This window comes from Pocillopora damicornis, chromosome 1 (genome assembly GCF_964200805.1).
Source record: "Pocillopora damicornis chromosome 1, jaPocDami1.2, whole genome shotgun sequence".
NCBI lineage: Eukaryota > Metazoa > Cnidaria > Anthozoa > Scleractinia > Pocilloporidae > Pocillopora > Pocillopora damicornis.
The window spans coordinates 6872955-6891080 of record NC_142670.1 but is presented as its reverse complement, the minus strand read 5'-3'; the positions used below and the strand labels follow the sequence as shown (position 1 = coordinate 6891080).

Below are 18126 nucleotides of genomic sequence, written 5' to 3'. Positions count from 1 at the left end.
TATCATAATTGATTTATTTTCTTTAATAGTTGAAGATCATAGATTATGATTCGTCGACGCAAAATTGTATATTTTTTGACGCTTCATCCTGATCTGCTAGAGGTGAGATCGACCGAGAGGTCAAAGTTGTGATTATTTGTCTGCGTCACGAAGTCTTCCTTCAGTCAGAGAAGTTTGGCCTTCAGTTATTTATTTGGAATACCGTGGGTTTTTGCTGTATCGCACTGAGCCCTCCGTTAAAAATGTTGAAGTAGTAGATTGTGATTTTATTGCGGTTCCGCTGATTATAGTTTTTACACCTCGCTGCATATTTTATACTGTCACAGATCTAGAGCGCTCTTTTGTTATTCCACAGAGCACTTCAAGCTCAGTGATCTGAAAGACAATGATCTTTGAAAACCAAATTCCTCACGTGAAACTTATGAGCACGTACATCACATGAAAGCCAGTACGGCAGCCGTTCACGAATATACACTATCCCCTGAGCCATGCTCGTTTTCTATCCCATCACCTAAACACATCTCTTTTTTAGTACAGTTTCTAAATCACTGAAGGATACATTGCACTTGTGGATGGATTTTTCATAATCTTCCCCGTTTATGACAAATTTACACAAGGATCAAATCGAAAATCGGGGTAAAGATGGCTACGGCAAGTCGGTAGGATATAATCCACTTAAAGGATGAATTTCATAGAATTCACCCCGTTTTTCTAGAGTTCACTGATCAAATGAAAAATCTGAGTATAAGTGGTTACGGTAAGTCCGAAGGATTTCTTCCTCTTAAAGGATCAATTATAACAGAATTTAGCCCTTTTGAAATTGTCAAACTTCGAGCGAGGAAATCTTTACGATCTTCTTACACTTTTGCATTGCTTTTTTCCCCTAGATTATAGCACTCGAGCTACCTGTGGGCTGGAAACTTTAAATCTGTATCGAAAGTAATACATAAAATGCACTTATGTATGTAGGTATGTATGAGAAAAGAAATCGAGCACAAAAACAGTAATGAGCGTGATAAACTAATGACCACGGTGACGATGACCATGGAGATAGCGTGATTCACTCCGTAAGCAATTCGCACAGTCAGTCGGTCAATCAGTCATTCTGCTATCACAGTATTACCAATAGCGAAAGCAAATGTACAATAGTATAATAAAATTATCTAACTCACCTGAAAGATCGTTAAAGCACCAACCAATGAATTGCATCGAAAATTTGAGATCTAAAAGTGAAATTCAGGCAAAGTTAAAACAAATTTTAACAACAAACGACTGGGTGTCATTTAAATCATCTCCTTATTCAAATGCTTCCTGATCGTTGCTCAAAGACATGGCTCGAACAAAACATCTTTACCCTTCCGTGGTTTGTAGAAACGACGAAGCAGCCTTGAAAACCAGTTTAATCCAACAATATTCCCCCTGTTTGAAGCAAAACAAAAAGAAATTATACCACCGATCCTGAGTAATTAGAAAATCATGATCATCTGAACGAGCTTACGCGACGACGAAAGAAATATGTCACTGTGACATATGGACATATGGCCTAAATCATTCATGTATGCATCAATCCCACGTTTATGTTATCGTTGGTGATCAATGGCAGCTCTTTTCTTTACGTACACGTTCTTTTCAACCAAACATGACAGCGTTACACGTAGGCCAAAGGAATCAAGACTGATTGGAGCGCTTTCCAGACCAATCATAAAGAGTAATGAGTGAATTGAAAGATTCAAGTATAAATCTTAAAGCGTTTAGTCAAAAATTATGCAGTCTGATTGGCTTTGCTAATCATTCACTATTTAACAATATTTGAGCAACAGACCGAACTTTCTACCGGTGTACCGGTATAGTAACCTACTTGAGTTGTAGGGAGAACACAACAAAAGTTTGTAAATCACTCGCCCCAGGCTCTTTATCAACAAATTTTTCCCGCTTTCTTTTAACATCAAAGGTGGATTTTCACGCTGGTAAACCAATAAAAATTGCGGTCTGTTGCTTTTACAGTATAACTTAGAACAAAGCAGATGGCTTAACCAGTACAATAAACGGTAGGGTTTTAACCAATCAGGGCGTAGTATCTAAGTTATTCCACAAGGCGTAGCAGTTATGAGTGCGATGTCTGAATCAATCATAACGCAGAGAAAATCACCAGCGACAAATCTTATCGGTTAAGAATAAACCAACAAATCGTAGAAAACTTAGTAACAAGACAGGCTGGTGTTTTTATCCTCTTTGTTTACAACCGTATAGTGTCAGGCTAATCCCTTAAAAAAAACTAACTCTCTATCATGACGCTGATAGATGTATTCTGTACCCGGTCACTTCTCCGACATGTCAGCTCGCCAACACTATTGGTCAACTCGTCAACAGCGACATATTTGCTCAACTCTCATTTCATAGTTTGAATTTTAAAGAGCTCAATCCGAGATTGATATTCAATACTAATTAGTGATACACAGCGCGTAAAGTGAATAGCCTATGTACAGATTATAAAATAAAGAAACGTGTCTTGTGGCTGATTTCTACTGAGAGAATACTGTTATTTTCCTGAGAAGTCTGTGCTTGATTTTCGATTTAGGCTTTGCCCTCATAAGCTGTCAGGTGATAGAGATCTCATGCGAATAATCTTACCGTGGGAAAAACCCATTTTACAACAATTTATCTGAAAAAATTTTTATGCAGTATACTGTCAGAGTTTTGTATCCAACCCTGCTAGATTATCAATTTTAACCGCTTACGAAATTGACTTCAGTCGTGTGAGTGATTTTCGTTTCTCTGGCCAAACGCGTACCGCGGACTTCGTCGCCACCCTGGAAAAGGAAAGCTGATGATTTTTTGTCAGCAGTAAAAGCTTCCACACAAACTTTAACCACAGTTACCCTTATATGAGGATGGTTCCAGACAATTTATGAAGTACAGAGAGGGAGCAAGCAGTAACTCCTTCCCAATCCCCATCCTTGGACAGCTTTTTATAGCTAGCGTACAAAACTGTGAGACGATTATCACGAAAATCGCGAGTTATCGACAAATATCGTGCCATAAAAACACTTATCTTGTAAATGTCGAAAGTAACCATTATCGCTTTGTTTATGCTTTACTTTGCCCTTTGACTGGTCCCGAAAAATTGCACCACTCTTTCAACCAATCAGATTCAAAGCAAAAACCAATCTCGACTTGTTCACCCGCGTTTCAGGATGTTTGGTTTTTTTTTTTACTTAGACTTGTCGTATGGCTCTCAAAGGTAGAAGCTGTTATTAAGACAATGACGATATAGTATTGAACCATTCAAACGAGTTCTTCTCTGGGCGATACATCTTTTCAACTCATTGATATACATTATCGTTATGTACCCTGTTTCATTTTTCAGATCTCTAGGAACGTTTCAATTTTCTTTCGCATACTTTGCGAGAGAGTGGTGGTTTCTTATGTTATCCTTTAAGGCGGAAATTGGCGCACTGCTAGCCAGAATTGATGCCCTTGCATATGCCGGATGTTGAACTGCTGTGTGTCGTGTTCCCCACAAATGACTTACCCTTCTCTCAGATGGGAACCACTTCTTTCTCACTTCACGGTAGAGCAGGATACCGAACCTCATCCAAATGAATGCAAGGCAAAGGTTGATTGGAACTGACCCCAGATATGTCAGGTAAAATAATTCCTTCTGGTACTCTCCCTAAGTGAAAAAAAGAAAAGTAATTCAGGAATGAATAAATAAATAAATAAAGAGATTAAAAGAGTAAAAATATACATGTGAATAAATAACTAAATGGGGGCCGGTCATTATTCATCACCTGGGGGAGGGGGGTAGGGGCAGGAGGATTTTGGTTCATTATGATCAATTGGACCTGATCACCCCCATAAGACTCTGTAATATCATTACAACCCCCACCCCACCACACCCCGCACACACACACACACATACACGCATACCCACACCCACCCCCACTCACACTTAAAAATAAAACAATTTGCTTTTTTTATGTTCCAAACAACATACATACACTCATTGACCTCGGTGAACACGCCTTGTAACTTGTGGCAATGGAAAATTCCGTTGGCTAGATTATCCAAATCGTAGCGCGCTCGACAAAAGTAGTGAAACATACAATTTCGATCACTGTTTTTCCAGCTGCAGGCGATGCAAAAAGGGACAATTCTAGAATGATTAATTTTTCTTTAACATGTGTCCCGGAAATTTCGTGGGTTTTATGTTCAACTAACACGCGCTTAAAAGTTCATTCATCGCTCACACGTACAAATCAGAGGAGCTGAGTATATTCTGCGAACTATATTTCTACTTTTAAGAGGCAAGAAAAATTATCATGACACAAGTGCAAGACTCTAATGTCAAGTATATAATGTCAGCACATCACATACTTTATGGTTGGAATGTTATCTTACCTCCGGGCGTCTCGCAAATGTAGGCATTTCTTCTAGGCGTAGAGATAACATGAAAGAGGCCTCTTAGATATTTCCGCCCATTTGTCGTTACTATTTGGCTGAAAATATCGCCATTTCGAAATATTTAGTTGTTCTCCACTCACCCAAGTCCAAACCCCGCCTTTCTTCTCTAAACCAATGTGCCACGCACTAGTATTCCAAGTACCACCTTTTTGAATCTCTTAATTGATAAACTGCCATTCTTCTTCAGTTTCGATGGAGACTAAGTAGCCTCCCTGACTGGAGCAGACATTCCTGTTGTGAACCCAAACTCTTTCCCATGTTGAAAAGATGTAAGAGGAGCTTTTGAAACAGGTTGCTTGGCATTCTATGAGAAGCAAATAAATAAATAAATGAAAAATTTTCTACTGACGATAACGATAATGCTGACACGAATATAGAAGCAATCCTCGATCCTCGATCCTCGATCCTCGATCCTCGATCCTCGATCCTCGATCCTCGATCCTCAAACAAACGATGGACATCAAAAACCCTCTACCTCACTGAAGCAAAAATTACAATTAGGCTTCGTTTTACCAGTGGAAATTGTGGAGATTGTGGAGATTCTTTGAATTTTTTCTTTTGTTCTCCAACTTACGTTTAAATCACAATCCGACGTAATTCTAACAGGAAGTCTATTAACTAATTATGTGCATAATCAGTCAGATATTATTTTTTTTCCCGTTCAATTTAAGGTGCATAAATAATTAAATTGGAATTAAGCTGCCTCACCTGTTCCTAACAAATCCACCAACAAATGAAGGATGACTGTTAAAGAGAAAATGAGCAAATAAATTGATTTTTATCTCAAGAATAACATTTGAAACAATGAAAAAGTTTATCAGATTTCGAGTTAGACGGTATTAATGCATTTTATTTGCTACATACCCTTTAACATCTACCCATGACTTTTACTACCTTCCCTAGGGAGCAGACGGAGAAATCTTAAAAAATGCCGCATCTCTGCAATTTACCAACCGGCTGAACAAAACTTGTTACATGTGTAAAATTTTTTTAAGAATACGGTAGACCTTCGCGAATGTCCATCGGAAAATTCTTTAAACAGGCTATTCAGAGTGCAGCTAGGTCATAAAACAATGAAAGCGATGTAAAATGCACTATCCAGATAAAATAGCGTTTCGTTTTAGCTCACAACAATTCAAAACGGACGACGGCTGTTTCTTTAACCAAATGAATCGGGTATCAATTCTGACCGCTTGAATAAAAACTTCCGCACAATTTGAATCTTGATGGTTGGTTTCCAAACTCTGTGAGGATTTTTCCATATTCTTGGGTGTTACTAAATTATGGATCAGCAGACCGTGGAACCTGCGGAACCCACATATTTTGTTTTTTGTTGTTTTTTGTTGTTTTTTTTTTTTTGCTAAAAGAAGAGCATTGAGATAAGTATAAGTTTGCTTTCGGGTACAAAGAAGAAAAATTTAAAAGAAATATATATATGTATTAATTGTCCATGACGTCCAACTTGGCGAGCAGTTAGCAGTCATCTACTCTGAGTGTTAATAACTGAACAATAATTCGAAAGCTGTAATGGTCTGGGTACCGCGATATTTGAATAACGCCTCATCCGAAGGCTCTCAGTGAACCTAAAATTTTGGAATTCGTTGTAAATGACCCTGGAATGAGGAACACGAGGTGTAAAGTAACATTATCGCCCGTGATCCCTGTAGAATTTCGGGGTGAACCATTAAACATGACTGGAAAGAGGGCTTTATTAAAAAGCCAATCTTATAATTTTTAATTTAAGCATAAATCAAAATAGAATCTCCGAGTGGCTGTAAGGAATTCCATAACTGAATTTTAATACGTAAATATTGTTTAATTTTTAGAGTTGTTTTAATTATTTTTTCTGTGAGTGCACTTCACTTTAACCCCTCAGCGCATTCCTTAAAATCAGCCATCGAAATTCATGAATAGTAATGGCGTTTTAACTTATTACGAGTAAGGAAAAAGTACACCAACCCAATCAATTTTTTTCCAAACCCCGGATCGAAAGTTAAAGTATGTATCTGTCTAACCTAATGCTGATTTAAGTGGACCCTGTTGGGTAAGTAAGTTCGATCGCTTTTCTGAGCTCGTCAAACGTTTAGCAGCTATCTGACGCATAAAAAGAGGAGACGCGTTTCCCTTTTCACATCTTGTCATAGTGACATAAAACGATAGAAACTAAGCTATCTGTTCCTGTTATCTTAAATATAGCTGCAAAAGCTGTTGCGCAGACAACCACGACGCGAACAACATGACCACCGCATGAATGTCTGTCTTGTGCTATTTGATCTTTGATTTCTTTGCACTATATGGAATCTAAAAGGCTTCAGGAATCCAATTTACGAGAGATCCTTCTCTAATTAATAACTAAGAGTTTATTGCGCACATCTTTACAGGCTGGCTTGTTTTGTTTTAATTAAGAGTGCCAAATAACCGCCACCTGACATTTTTTCTCAGCTTGGTTTGGCTGAGTTTCACAAGACGTTCCAAAATCGATATAAATGTTTTGCAAATGGATAGTCAAGATATAATTAAGGTGGTACTTACCTAGCGCACAACTTATAAAATTAAATTGTACTCATCACACAATTCATCAAGCGCATGAAACTATTATAGGTTACTATTATAGGTTAGTGGGAGGCGCGGTGGCCTCATGGTTAGTGCACTCGACTCCGGATCGAGTGATCCGGGTTCGAGCCGGGTTCGGCCGGGGTCATTGTGTTGTGTTCTTAGGCAAGACACTTTACTCTCACAGTGCTTCTCTTCACCCAGGTGTACAAATGGGTACCAGCAAAAATGCTGGGGGTAAGCCTGCGATGGAGCAGTAATACTCCTAGCTGCTTCATGCTAATGAAACCGGAGTTAAGCGCCGGGCCCATAGGCCACTTGGCCTGTATAAAGGCTTACTTACCTAGGTTGCTGTCAGTAAGCTGTCTTTACACTTACACGGATGTTTCATTCTGGCTATTTCTTTTTCAATCATTTGGCATTGGGCGGAAAGTGAAAAAAAATGAGAAATTAATAACAATGATAATTATGATAATACAAAGATCCCAAAGTTTTACTATGATGATTAAAAATAGTTTAGAAAGGAGATGTGTAGAGTTTGGTATGTTTCGTTATTAGAGCTCCGAAGGTTTAAAATGAAAATAAATATTTCACAAATTGGAAAGTTAGTTTCGACGGTTTCGTAGCTACAGCAGAAAAAACAGGGATAACTAGCGTCGTACTTACCCAGCATACCACATATTAAAAAGGTTTTGAAAAATTTTCGGGATTTAGTTCCATTTATCATCCACTTCATAATGCCCAAGATATGTAAAGGTTGCTGTTAAGAGCTGTAGTTACACTAAAATTTGATTCATCTCACCTGAGAGTTTTGGATTTGCGGCATCCTCGTAAAACGCTTTGGTACTAGTTTGAGTTTAATGCAAATCATGGTCTGTGTTCGCATATTCATGGCTATAGTCTCCATTTTTACTTTTCTGTCATAGACGGACCAATAGACAAAAGGCAACTTGCACCAGATGTGGACCATTGTTTTTCTTAATACAATCGAAAAACCTCACGGCATTAAACCACTTTTTGTAGTTGAAGTTTTGTAAAGAAGCAGCTCAAAAATAATTGATGTTCAGAACTGTTATGTCTTTATGAGTTCTGCTAATGAAAATGATTATTATTCATTCATCTCGCCGATGACATGCTTAGCGTTTCAGTTGGTGAGTCTAATTACTTCGTCTGCCTTCAACTTTCATGTACTAATCCGCTCATGTGTTAATTAGCGAGTATTATTACTTTAATAGCGCGGCAAACTCCGACATTTTAATCTCTTAGAATGTCTCTGCGCTCATGGAATAATCGATAATTTATTCTGGAAAATTCCCTAGCCCTAGCTGCGATCTATTTAGTCAATCGAAGCTTAAAGCGTTTTGACCTATCGCATTTGAGCGGTGTAGAGAGAAATGTGCTTGTATATTCTAGAATAATTCTTTTTTTTACTCTTCCGTCTTAATCGTACGCTTCGTCATTCATGTTTGTTTATAAATGGGTGTGACATAACCTCGACTGTTGTAAATTGTTAGGCACATTTATATAATCGACTCCTTCTCTGGCTTGTTGAAATTCCTCTTCAATGCTACGTCTCCGCTGTAGTGATATTTGGAAACCAGGCCAGTGGAAATATTCGGCATTTCTATCGCCAAGCTTTTTCCTTTCAATTGTGTACTCTGTTCGTTAATCGTTGTTTAATGATGTGTGCCGAATAGTTTATAATCTCTTGGTTTATTATTTCCGCTTAACATTGCCCCAATTTAATTCCAAATTATTCGATGTATTTTCGATTCAAAACGATACTCCTTATCTTAGAATGCGAAAAAAAAAAGGGGTAAATGAAACTGATCCACAAAATATCCAGTCATAAGGAGTTTTTTTCTGTTCCTTTTAAAATGGTTGTTTGTTTATTCAAACATTTACGTATTCATCTACTTATTCATTACACAACAACTTTGAATGTCAGCGCTAGCTGGTAAGACTATTAGTATTACTTGTTACGGTACAATTTAACAGACAGAAAGAGCATCATTCATCAACAAACGTAACTACTTTATTAAACAACTTGTAATATTTTTATCAATGTAAAAGGAAGTAGAATAATTATCCTTAAATTATCCTTAAATAAACTGATTGAAGCCCACCACAAACCATTTCTTAGCTCACCACTGACACAATCTCACAGTTGTCTCCAAAGTGCCTCAAAATTAACAATTTTCCACAGTACCTCTCTCTCGGTATAGCCTTCTGAAAAGTCAGTCACTCCCGACAACAACATTACTGCTGCACAACTGAGTCCTTATGTACAAAGTATTCTTGGAAATTCCGGACGCTTACAACACAACCATACTGGTAGTGTTATATCATAACTAAGTAACCTAGTAAAATGCTTCAGAAAGTTCCTTGGTATGCATTTCAGCATGACTAGGCATTCTCTAAATTTCTAGAAACTTATACTTTAAGTTATTATCCATATAGCTCATTGTTAAAAGTAATAACAGCGTTTGGTGAGAAGTTTGTAAACTCAATAAGTGAAACGTCGAATATGAAATAATTATGCGGTAAGCGCAGAAAGTTGGCGCGTAAGAATCGAAAGATAAATACGTTCAATTAAAGGTGCGTGCTAGAGTGCTTCTTAAAGAAAGGCAATTCGTGATATCTTGACATGAATTCCCGCCTCATCTGTAGTAGACTGTGGTCTTATTCGAAGGAAAGTCATCAAGATACTGAGCTATTAGAAAATTGAATTTATGGATTGATTTACTTCGATGAATCTTGCCTACAAATATAAGGTCGCTTAGAAAATAAGCTTATAATCATAAAAAAAGATAAGTTACAATTACACTGAACTGGTTGAGTGCTTAAACAATAATAAAAAGAAAGACCTCTTTTTAGCTGCTGATCGCAAGTCAGACCGATCGTAGCCTACTTATTGCTGTTAACTTAGTGATTGTACTAAGTAATTGACTGTCATTTCCGGTTGGCTGGATCCAATTATTTAAGTTACGTGCGATTTCAATTCAAACTCAGCACAATACTGCATTTCAACTGCCCATACATCCCCAACCTCACTTGGATTGACCTGTGAGCTCTTACTTGTGGAGTTGTTCTTTATAGAAGATGGAAAAACGATATTCATCTTTCCTTTGAATCGCTCTCTGATCTGCAGATAGACAAGCAACATGAAATATGGTTCTTAGCACTAGTACTCGGATATTTATCGAAACAATAAAACTTGATGATATGGAGTTGATAATCAGTTTAATGTTTTACTTACCTGACTGTTTCGCATGCAGTGTAGAGCGAAAATCAGGAAACCCTGCAGCATAAAAATGATTTCAAGATCATTGATTTTTATAGTATACAAACAAATCAGTCAAATACCTATTAAGATTTCCAAGAAAGAAAGAAAATTGCATATCTTATAATGGAAAAAGAAGTCTGTCTTCTCTTGCATACTTAACAGCATTTTTGTTTTCAAATTAAAATAAAAAAAAAAATGTGACCACTGCAATGGTGTCCCACTTGGTTAGAAAGTAAAATAAAGGTAGAGATTGAATAATTTTGAGTATTACCATCGAACACTGACCTGAGCAGAGTTAAGTACGGTGAAGATGTAAGCGAAAGCTTTATGTACAGGCGAGAGGAGACCGAATACCCATGTGACACCCAGCAGAGGAATCATTACCACGCATGCTTTGATGCCAATTCTAGGAGTGAAAAAGAGAAAATTCCTTTATTTTCCTTTGACAATGAATTTTCATTTTTAGATATCGTATGGCCTTACTGATTAAGGAATGAGGAAGTTAGGCGAATATAGCCACACAGGAGGACATGGTAGCTTCTTCCACTATTTTGTTTTAGGTTTAGGTTGTGAATCTTACCGTATTTGCTGAGAATGATGCTCTTCCCCTATCGGCTGCAACAAGTTGCTCATCTCCTTTATGATTCGTACGAGTATCAAGATATTGAGCTGAAAAATACAATAAAAATAAATTGATTATTAGGATATGGTTGTCGAATAACCAAAGTAGAAGAGGATCTTTGCTAAAGACGTTATTAGTTTGGTAACTAGCTTGGGATGAAGAGTCATTTACAGGGAATAGAACTCCCAACTGTGGGACCTAGATTATGAGCTTCGATTCCCTGACTTCGAGCAAAAGAAATCGCGAACTAAAGTGTCTGAACTAAATGAACTATGCAAAGTGAATCCTCATGTTAAATCACATAAATTTAACATCTCCTAAACTTCCTGCTCCTTTCATCTTGTTCAATGTTTTTTAAGAGTCATTTTTGCGCAAAAAACATATCTTGGTATATCAGTGTGAAACAGTGAGAAAACTTCAACAAGGAAAGGGAAGAATCTTTTTCTTCATACTATGTAGTTAAAGTTGGAGAATGTATGAAGCTATCTATTTCCCGTGTAGACTTTGTACCAACAGGCTTTACTCGCTATTAAAGGCCATCACTTAGTCAAAATTGACCAGCATCCCTGCAAACAGCAGCTGCGTCCAAATTTTTTTGTGAGTAAATAGGAAAAGGAAAATAGTAAGTGATGTGTGAGGTCATATCATACATATTTAATTCCTTTTTTAAAGATCAGAGAAAAAAATCTTTAGCAGCAAGTAGTCCAGGTATACCAATCACAATTACCAGCCCTAATCATAAACTCACAACTTCGATGAAAGCCACAAAAGCGACGAATATCCAGATCAGGTTGTCAGACGAGGAAAGCCAGCAACTAAGCTCGAAGAGGTGAGAGACACGAAAGAAACACAAATTGTCAGCAAATGAAATGATACCTGTCTCAAAATATATGAAAAAACAAAACAAAGAATTAAATGCAACGAATTAAAAGGAGAAGAACAAGAAGAAATCGTCGACGTTTTTTCTTACTATTTATCACTCGTATAGCTTTGTAACCCTTCTTTTCCAGCAGCGATGCCAAGTGACATGGCCACCATGATCACTGGAAGACCTACCCATAAAGAAAGGAAGGAAATCAAAACATTTTACTGCATGACAACACCAGATTTGGCGGTCCGAAAGCATGGTTACAGTTACCAGTGCTTTAAAATAATAAACTCACCCCATGAGGTGACGTGATACATGTACATCTTGGTGTTAATGTTGTAAACTTTCACAACGAAGAAGTAGAGATAAATTCCCTCAATCAGCATCCAACAGAAAGCGGCCATCAAGAAATACTGCATCAGAGCTGCTATTGTAACACAGACAGCCTGTGGAAAGAAAGAGTTTTCGTATAATTCCCGTGGTGTTCCTTTCGACAAGATATATACGTTGCAAAGAGTAAAATCATTCTATGGATAGAAGGAGAGGCCACTGACTTTGTTTTCTGTGGCGTTCATTCCGGCGAGGAAGATGATCTGTCCAACTCCAAGAGACGTAGAAACACTCAGACGAATTTGAGAAAGAGGTTGACGAACATCTCTGGTGAATTAATAGTAAAAACAAGGAAAATGAATGAGACAAAAGCAACAAAAATAACAGTAACACAGTGAAGACAACAAGAACAGCAAAGGAAAAAAAAGTCAGCAAATTGCTGCAGAAAGGACAAAAAAGGAAAAAATTCATAAACCGTGAAACCATAAGCTGTTTAGAAACTCTTGATGAGGCGTGAAATGAAGTTTAAATTTGTGAAGTATTCGACATGCATGTTCTCATTTGCATAGAGACTTGTATTGAGATCTCTTTTCTCACCAGCATAGTTGAGGAGAGTTAAGGATTGACCTAATTAATATTCAGGTACACTACTTACGTGAGGCAAGAATAAAGTATTAATGTTAAAAGTATCCCGACGATCGAAAGGCTCAGTCCCACGTAAGTGATAGTTTTCAGAATGTTTTCGTCCTCCTCGGTGAGCTGTTACAAAAAAAGAAAGAGATAAAGAAAATGAAAGGAAAACATTAAGTTACTTAATTATGCCCATAAAATTATTGGGTAAGACAAAAATTATTTGATTGCCTTTGTGCTGCCGTCGTAGTCCATTAAGACAGCAAAATGCGTCAAATGATTGCAACTGCAAACTGTTTCTTCGGAGTTGCTCTTTAATGTAATCACATGGCATCCTTCCTCTGAAAAGCTGTCACACATGACAAAAAGTAAGTTAACGAGGCGCACAAAATTATTTCTTGTCTGGGTAAGAGGTAATGTTTTATAATTTTTCGCTGCTTTTCCTCCATTGAAGTCTTAGTTGGGACAACATTTCAATCAGACTTCTCCTCCTCTCTTTCACGAAAGCGTTAACCTGCACAAAAGTATCTGACTGAGAAAGTATATTCATTCTCCTCCGTACTTAACTTAATTGAGGAGGAATATATACTTTACAATAGTGTTTTGTAGTTTTTTTACCTTTCGTTTAAGCCACTCCAAAACATACAACGCTTCTCTGCTGTCAAGACCTGAAAATAGATTTTATCGCGTGAGAATAAATCAAATCAACGCTCTGCAACTAATTTTCATGTTACCTTCAGGTTTTTGAACTTAAGGATGACATTTTCTCGCAATTTCTCTGGCTTGGGGTCCATAGTTACGGCCATTATCCTGGAGTTGAGATACCTATGAAGAAATTGTATTTGAAAATGGACCAGAACCAAGGAAGCAATATTACATACTTTTGGCAGATTTAAGCAAGGTGGAATGGTCAGAGACAAGCAGGGAGCCTTTGTATGTTCAGTTTAGTTGAACTTAGATCTTATGTGTTATCGTGTAATGTGTTTTAGGGGTAAACGAAGTGGAGTAATATGAAAATAACGTCACCTTTGATTGTCTGTTTCACTCGTGATGGCTTTATCTGTCAGAAGTAGTTCATGCAGATTCTCGTACACAAATGCAACTACCAATGATCCTTAAAAACCCAAAGAATCAAAAATTAAAAAAACCCACAAAATCGAGATTTTCATCAGGCTCTGAGGTATGTGAAATTGGAAGGAAGGCGAATGATTAAAGAAAATAGACTGTGTACACATTTTTATGAGGATTTATTTCAATACAGAAATTTCGATTGGAGAAACCAAGGTAATGAAAAGTTGTAAAGTTAACACGCTGGTTAATACGAACCATTGTCTTCAAAATTTGAAGAAGCGATATCGATTCTCGCTTGCCATCGTTGTTCCTCAAAGTGGAAGTCACTCGCATTCTGGCGATAGACTTTTTGAATGTCCAAAACTGTCGAAAAAAAAACAGTCAATGACAAATGAAAGCACTTACGGTGAAATTTACAATAGCACATATACACAAACTTACGTTTTGTGGTGTACACAAAATATGTCATAATCTTATTGAATGGAAGTGTTTTTTTTTGTATCTTACTTGCCCTTCAACGACTATTCGACAATTTCAACCATTTTAAAACGTTTTTTCAATGTAAAACTGATTAAAAGTGAGTAGTGCTGCACTGACCCAAATTGTGAAAACTCACTTCATTCCTCAAACCGTTTCGTCGGAGAACTATAAAGTTCATTAGGAAGTTTTTAAGAGTACGGTTAAAAATCTTGCATTTATATGTATATGCATCGCAGTCGATAGGCAAATTTTGAGCTCAGTGTATAGTATGAAGTATGCGGAAAGTATTTGTAAGATTTGACAATTTCAGTTAGTAAAGTGTTACTCACCAGTCTATTATTTAAGAAAAGTTTCAATAAACAGAGCGAGAAGAAGGGTTTCACAATTTGAAAGATTCTGATTTTCTAGTGTTGATTGTTCAAGAATACCTAGAATTTCGTTCTTCACCGCAAAAAATCAAAGTATTAAACAAATTGAAAGAATAGATGAATCGATGACAGTCAACGATAACATTTCATGTAGGTTGGGCTTACAACAACTCATTCGGTCAGTCAGCAAGTCAGTACAAAACATTGGAATATACTTTGAAACTAAACAGGTTTAGAGGCCGAAATCTCACCCATTGTTGGGGAAATGATCGTTACTGAAGGTCTCGTTTCACTCAGATGTCGCCTGCTATAATTAAGAGCAAATTTTTCGACGGCCTCTGCCACCTCAAAGATGGATTTTCTCTGTATTTTAACGTCTTCCATGCTGGCCTTATTTTTTGTGACGTTCTTGATTTTTAAGGTGCAATCTTCAAACACAGTTACAGCCTCCTACAATTACATAAAATATTTCCAGGTCATTAACCAGTTAGTCTCAACAATTCATATAAAGAATGCGGGAAAAGTCTAGTAGGAGGCCCCAAATGGTTTCCAGGGTATTCATTGGCTAGAGAACACTTTTAGGAGCCTGGATTATTTTGTAAGCCTCATCATTTTCACTTCATATGGCTTAGTGGCTGTTTATCCATAGAGGTCAGATATTTACTTTTTATGGTCTAACGACATACATCCAAGTTAAAAAAAGTTATGAAAATTACATACCTGTATGGAAGTCCTTCCGGTAATATTTATTCTGCCAAATTTTGAAACATAATCCTTTGCCTGGAATAAAAATGTCTGTCACATTTGTAAACAGAGAAGATCCTGAAAATGAACATGCATAAAAACGCTAAATGACTATTTAGGAAACATACCAGCAGCTGAACTGGCGACGGCGACGGCGACGGCGACGGCGACGGCGACGGCGACGGCGACGGCGACGGCGACGGCGACGGCGACGGCGACGGCGACGGCGATGGCGATGGCGATGGCGAGGTTGTAAGTGATGAATCTTTAAAGAAAATGTTAATCAAGACTACCTCATACTAAAAAAATGCCTTAGTAATACATTGTAAGGGCAAGAATGCCGACTTTAAATGGAAATGAGAAATGGCCGCTATGAACGTTAAAAATTCCTAAATGCACTCGATTTTTGATTGGTTAAGCAGAACACTCTTATTGTTTTCTTTGCATTATTTTGGTCTTTCGCACACGACTTGAAAGATCAATGTTCAGATAGGGCTACACGATGTTTTTAGAAAACTTGATGCAAAAATATTAGTAAATGAAATAATAGTGAAAAAAAACGTTCCTTAATCAGTGGTTAAACATATAATATGAGTACACATTTGCCCACTTTTTGTCATAACAGCTCGCCTCCATGGGGATTGGAAAATACCCCGTAAATCGCAAAATTTGCGCGTGTATTAATTGTCAAACCACCGAATATGACGTATTCATTTCTTATTTCGTCTCGAACTGTTTCCGATTTACTGCCCTTTTTTTTAATTTTTTTAGCTTAACCGAGATCGTCTTTGTGGAAAATATTTGATTCAGCGTTTTTATTTGAATAATTTGATGGATTTGTCAATTAAGGCATAACGAGAGAAAATGATCAGGAAGCTCCTTGTCCAGGCCTTGAAATATGTCAGTTGTGAGAGGATTCACATAAAAGCAAGCATCTATCTGATCTTCTGTTGTAATGACCACTAGAAACTTCTTTGCTTGAATTTAAGTTTACATGTTAAAAACTACTGTTCATGTTTTCAGTCAAGCAAACAGAAACGCACAACGCAAAGTGAAACTCGAATTGTTTAGTAACTATAACAACCTTAGTGAAAAGTAAGTGAAAACGTGACTCTAGCCTTCTACCGTATTTAGTTTTCGTGTTACAACGGTTTTTTTTTAAGCCGTAACACTCTAAGAAATTTGATATGTGAGGGAAGGGTCGCACTTGGGACAAGTTTTCCAAATTATGTTTACTTTACGGTTGAAACCTGTCGTCGAAGGAAATTTCCAAGCGCGGCTCTAATTTTTGCAATTAAAAAAGAGATTAATTTCAAATCGTAGAAAACATCAGAAGCACCTTAGTGCTTGGGTGGGGCAGGCAGATTTGAGAAGAGTCAAGTTAAACAAAAGAAATCACAGCGGTGACTGTCAACGCTTGTAAGTGAACCTTGGAGAAAAAAAGAGAACTTTCTAAATCTTTGCGCTTAAGATATGGATGGTCGTCAGTTATATTATGGAAAATCTCATCCACAGGACGCGTATCTTTTCTTCCGAGCTGTGAACATGAGCTCTAGTTTCGAGTCTACTTCAGTTCTCATTGTGTGAAAACACTGGCAATTTCCTCTCACTGGTGCGACTCTACTCCTTTCGGTTGCGATTACGTATTTCCGTGGTATTTTATCTCAGAAAAGTAGAACACTTTTCCCAAGTGCGGTTCAAGGCAAACGTTTGAAAATAAATAAAGAAATTAATGATGGTTACATAAATACATCACAAGACAATTAGATTTTTGGATTAACCACAGCAAAGCCGTATGCTTTGGGTGATAGTCATGTTTTGCTTAATTAAACGACTGTTGTAGAACCACTAACTTGTACACGAAACGCATCGTTTAATCTTTCAATTCACATATTGCCTTCCGATTACTAAACATGAAAAGCATCATACTCTTTTATAGAGAGCTTCGGTCGCCAGTTAGATTGATTAGGCACTCACCAGTTTTTTTTTCTCTGCAGGTTCGCGTGCACTTTATCTTGTTGCATTCTCTATAACACTCAACATCTTCACAATAGCAGGTCTTTTTGGTAAAAAAATGCTGTTCGCCGATTGTAAGGTTAAATTTTGTAGCCTTGCACGTCTTAAAAATGATATTCCCTTTGTGTCCCGTTTTAATGCATTGATATACCAATGGGCTATACGTCTGACTACAATACTTTCCGCAGTCCTCAGACATGCGGTTTTGCCCACTCTTGCAAGAGTTTACGGAACAATTAAGATTGCATTTGCCATCAGTGAAATTGCAATTCTGCATCCATCTCTTCTTGCCATATTCTAATGTGCAAGATATTTCAACGTAGTCTTGATAATTGATCTGGGAAGAGTTTTCCCCAATAGCTGAAAAAGATGCAAGACAATATTTCAATAGATTGGTCCTGGTTTTCAATTATTATAACGAAGCTCGATAGTAAACGTCAGGAAAGTCGCTGTGGATCAAAAAATTTGGGTCATCTTGCGTATCGAACGCGTTCGTCGCGCGACCGAGTCCAGACCTCCCTCTTTTTTCGCTCTGCCGCTACTATTGCGTTGTCAACTATCGCACTCCGGCTGATTCACGAGATAAACGTCTAGACAGGCTTATGTTTCAAAAAAATATAATAATGGTAGGAAATGGTCCATGCTGAGCAGCAATACCATGATATTCAACAATAACTCAAGCATTTGTTTATAC

General features: G+C 37.4%; 2 protein-coding genes across 4 annotated transcripts in view; one reads left to right on the top strand and one right to left on the bottom strand.

Annotated features, from left to right (window-relative positions):
• Positions 1-18126, top strand: part of LOC149051659 (replication factor C subunit 1-like) — a 232892-nt gene that overhangs the window by 180065 nt on the left and 34701 nt on the right. The window lies entirely within an intron of this gene.
• On the bottom strand, positions 8874-17975 carry LOC149051662 (adhesion G protein-coupled receptor L4-like). The gene is made up of 16 exons (XM_089186825.1): positions 17394-17975; positions 15393-15494; positions 14080-14187; positions 13780-13867; positions 13488-13578; positions 13372-13421; positions 12985-13102; positions 12779-12882; positions 12348-12450; positions 12089-12239; positions 11896-11977; positions 11674-11740; positions 10884-10972; positions 10589-10709; positions 10277-10318; positions 8874-10162 (listed from the first exon to the last, which is right to left on the bottom strand). The coding sequence occupies exons 1-16, from the start codon at positions 17707-17709 to the stop codon at positions 9998-10000; spliced, it is 1797 nt and encodes a 598-aa protein (XP_089042951.1). The 5' UTR covers positions 17710-17975; the 3' UTR covers positions 8874-9997.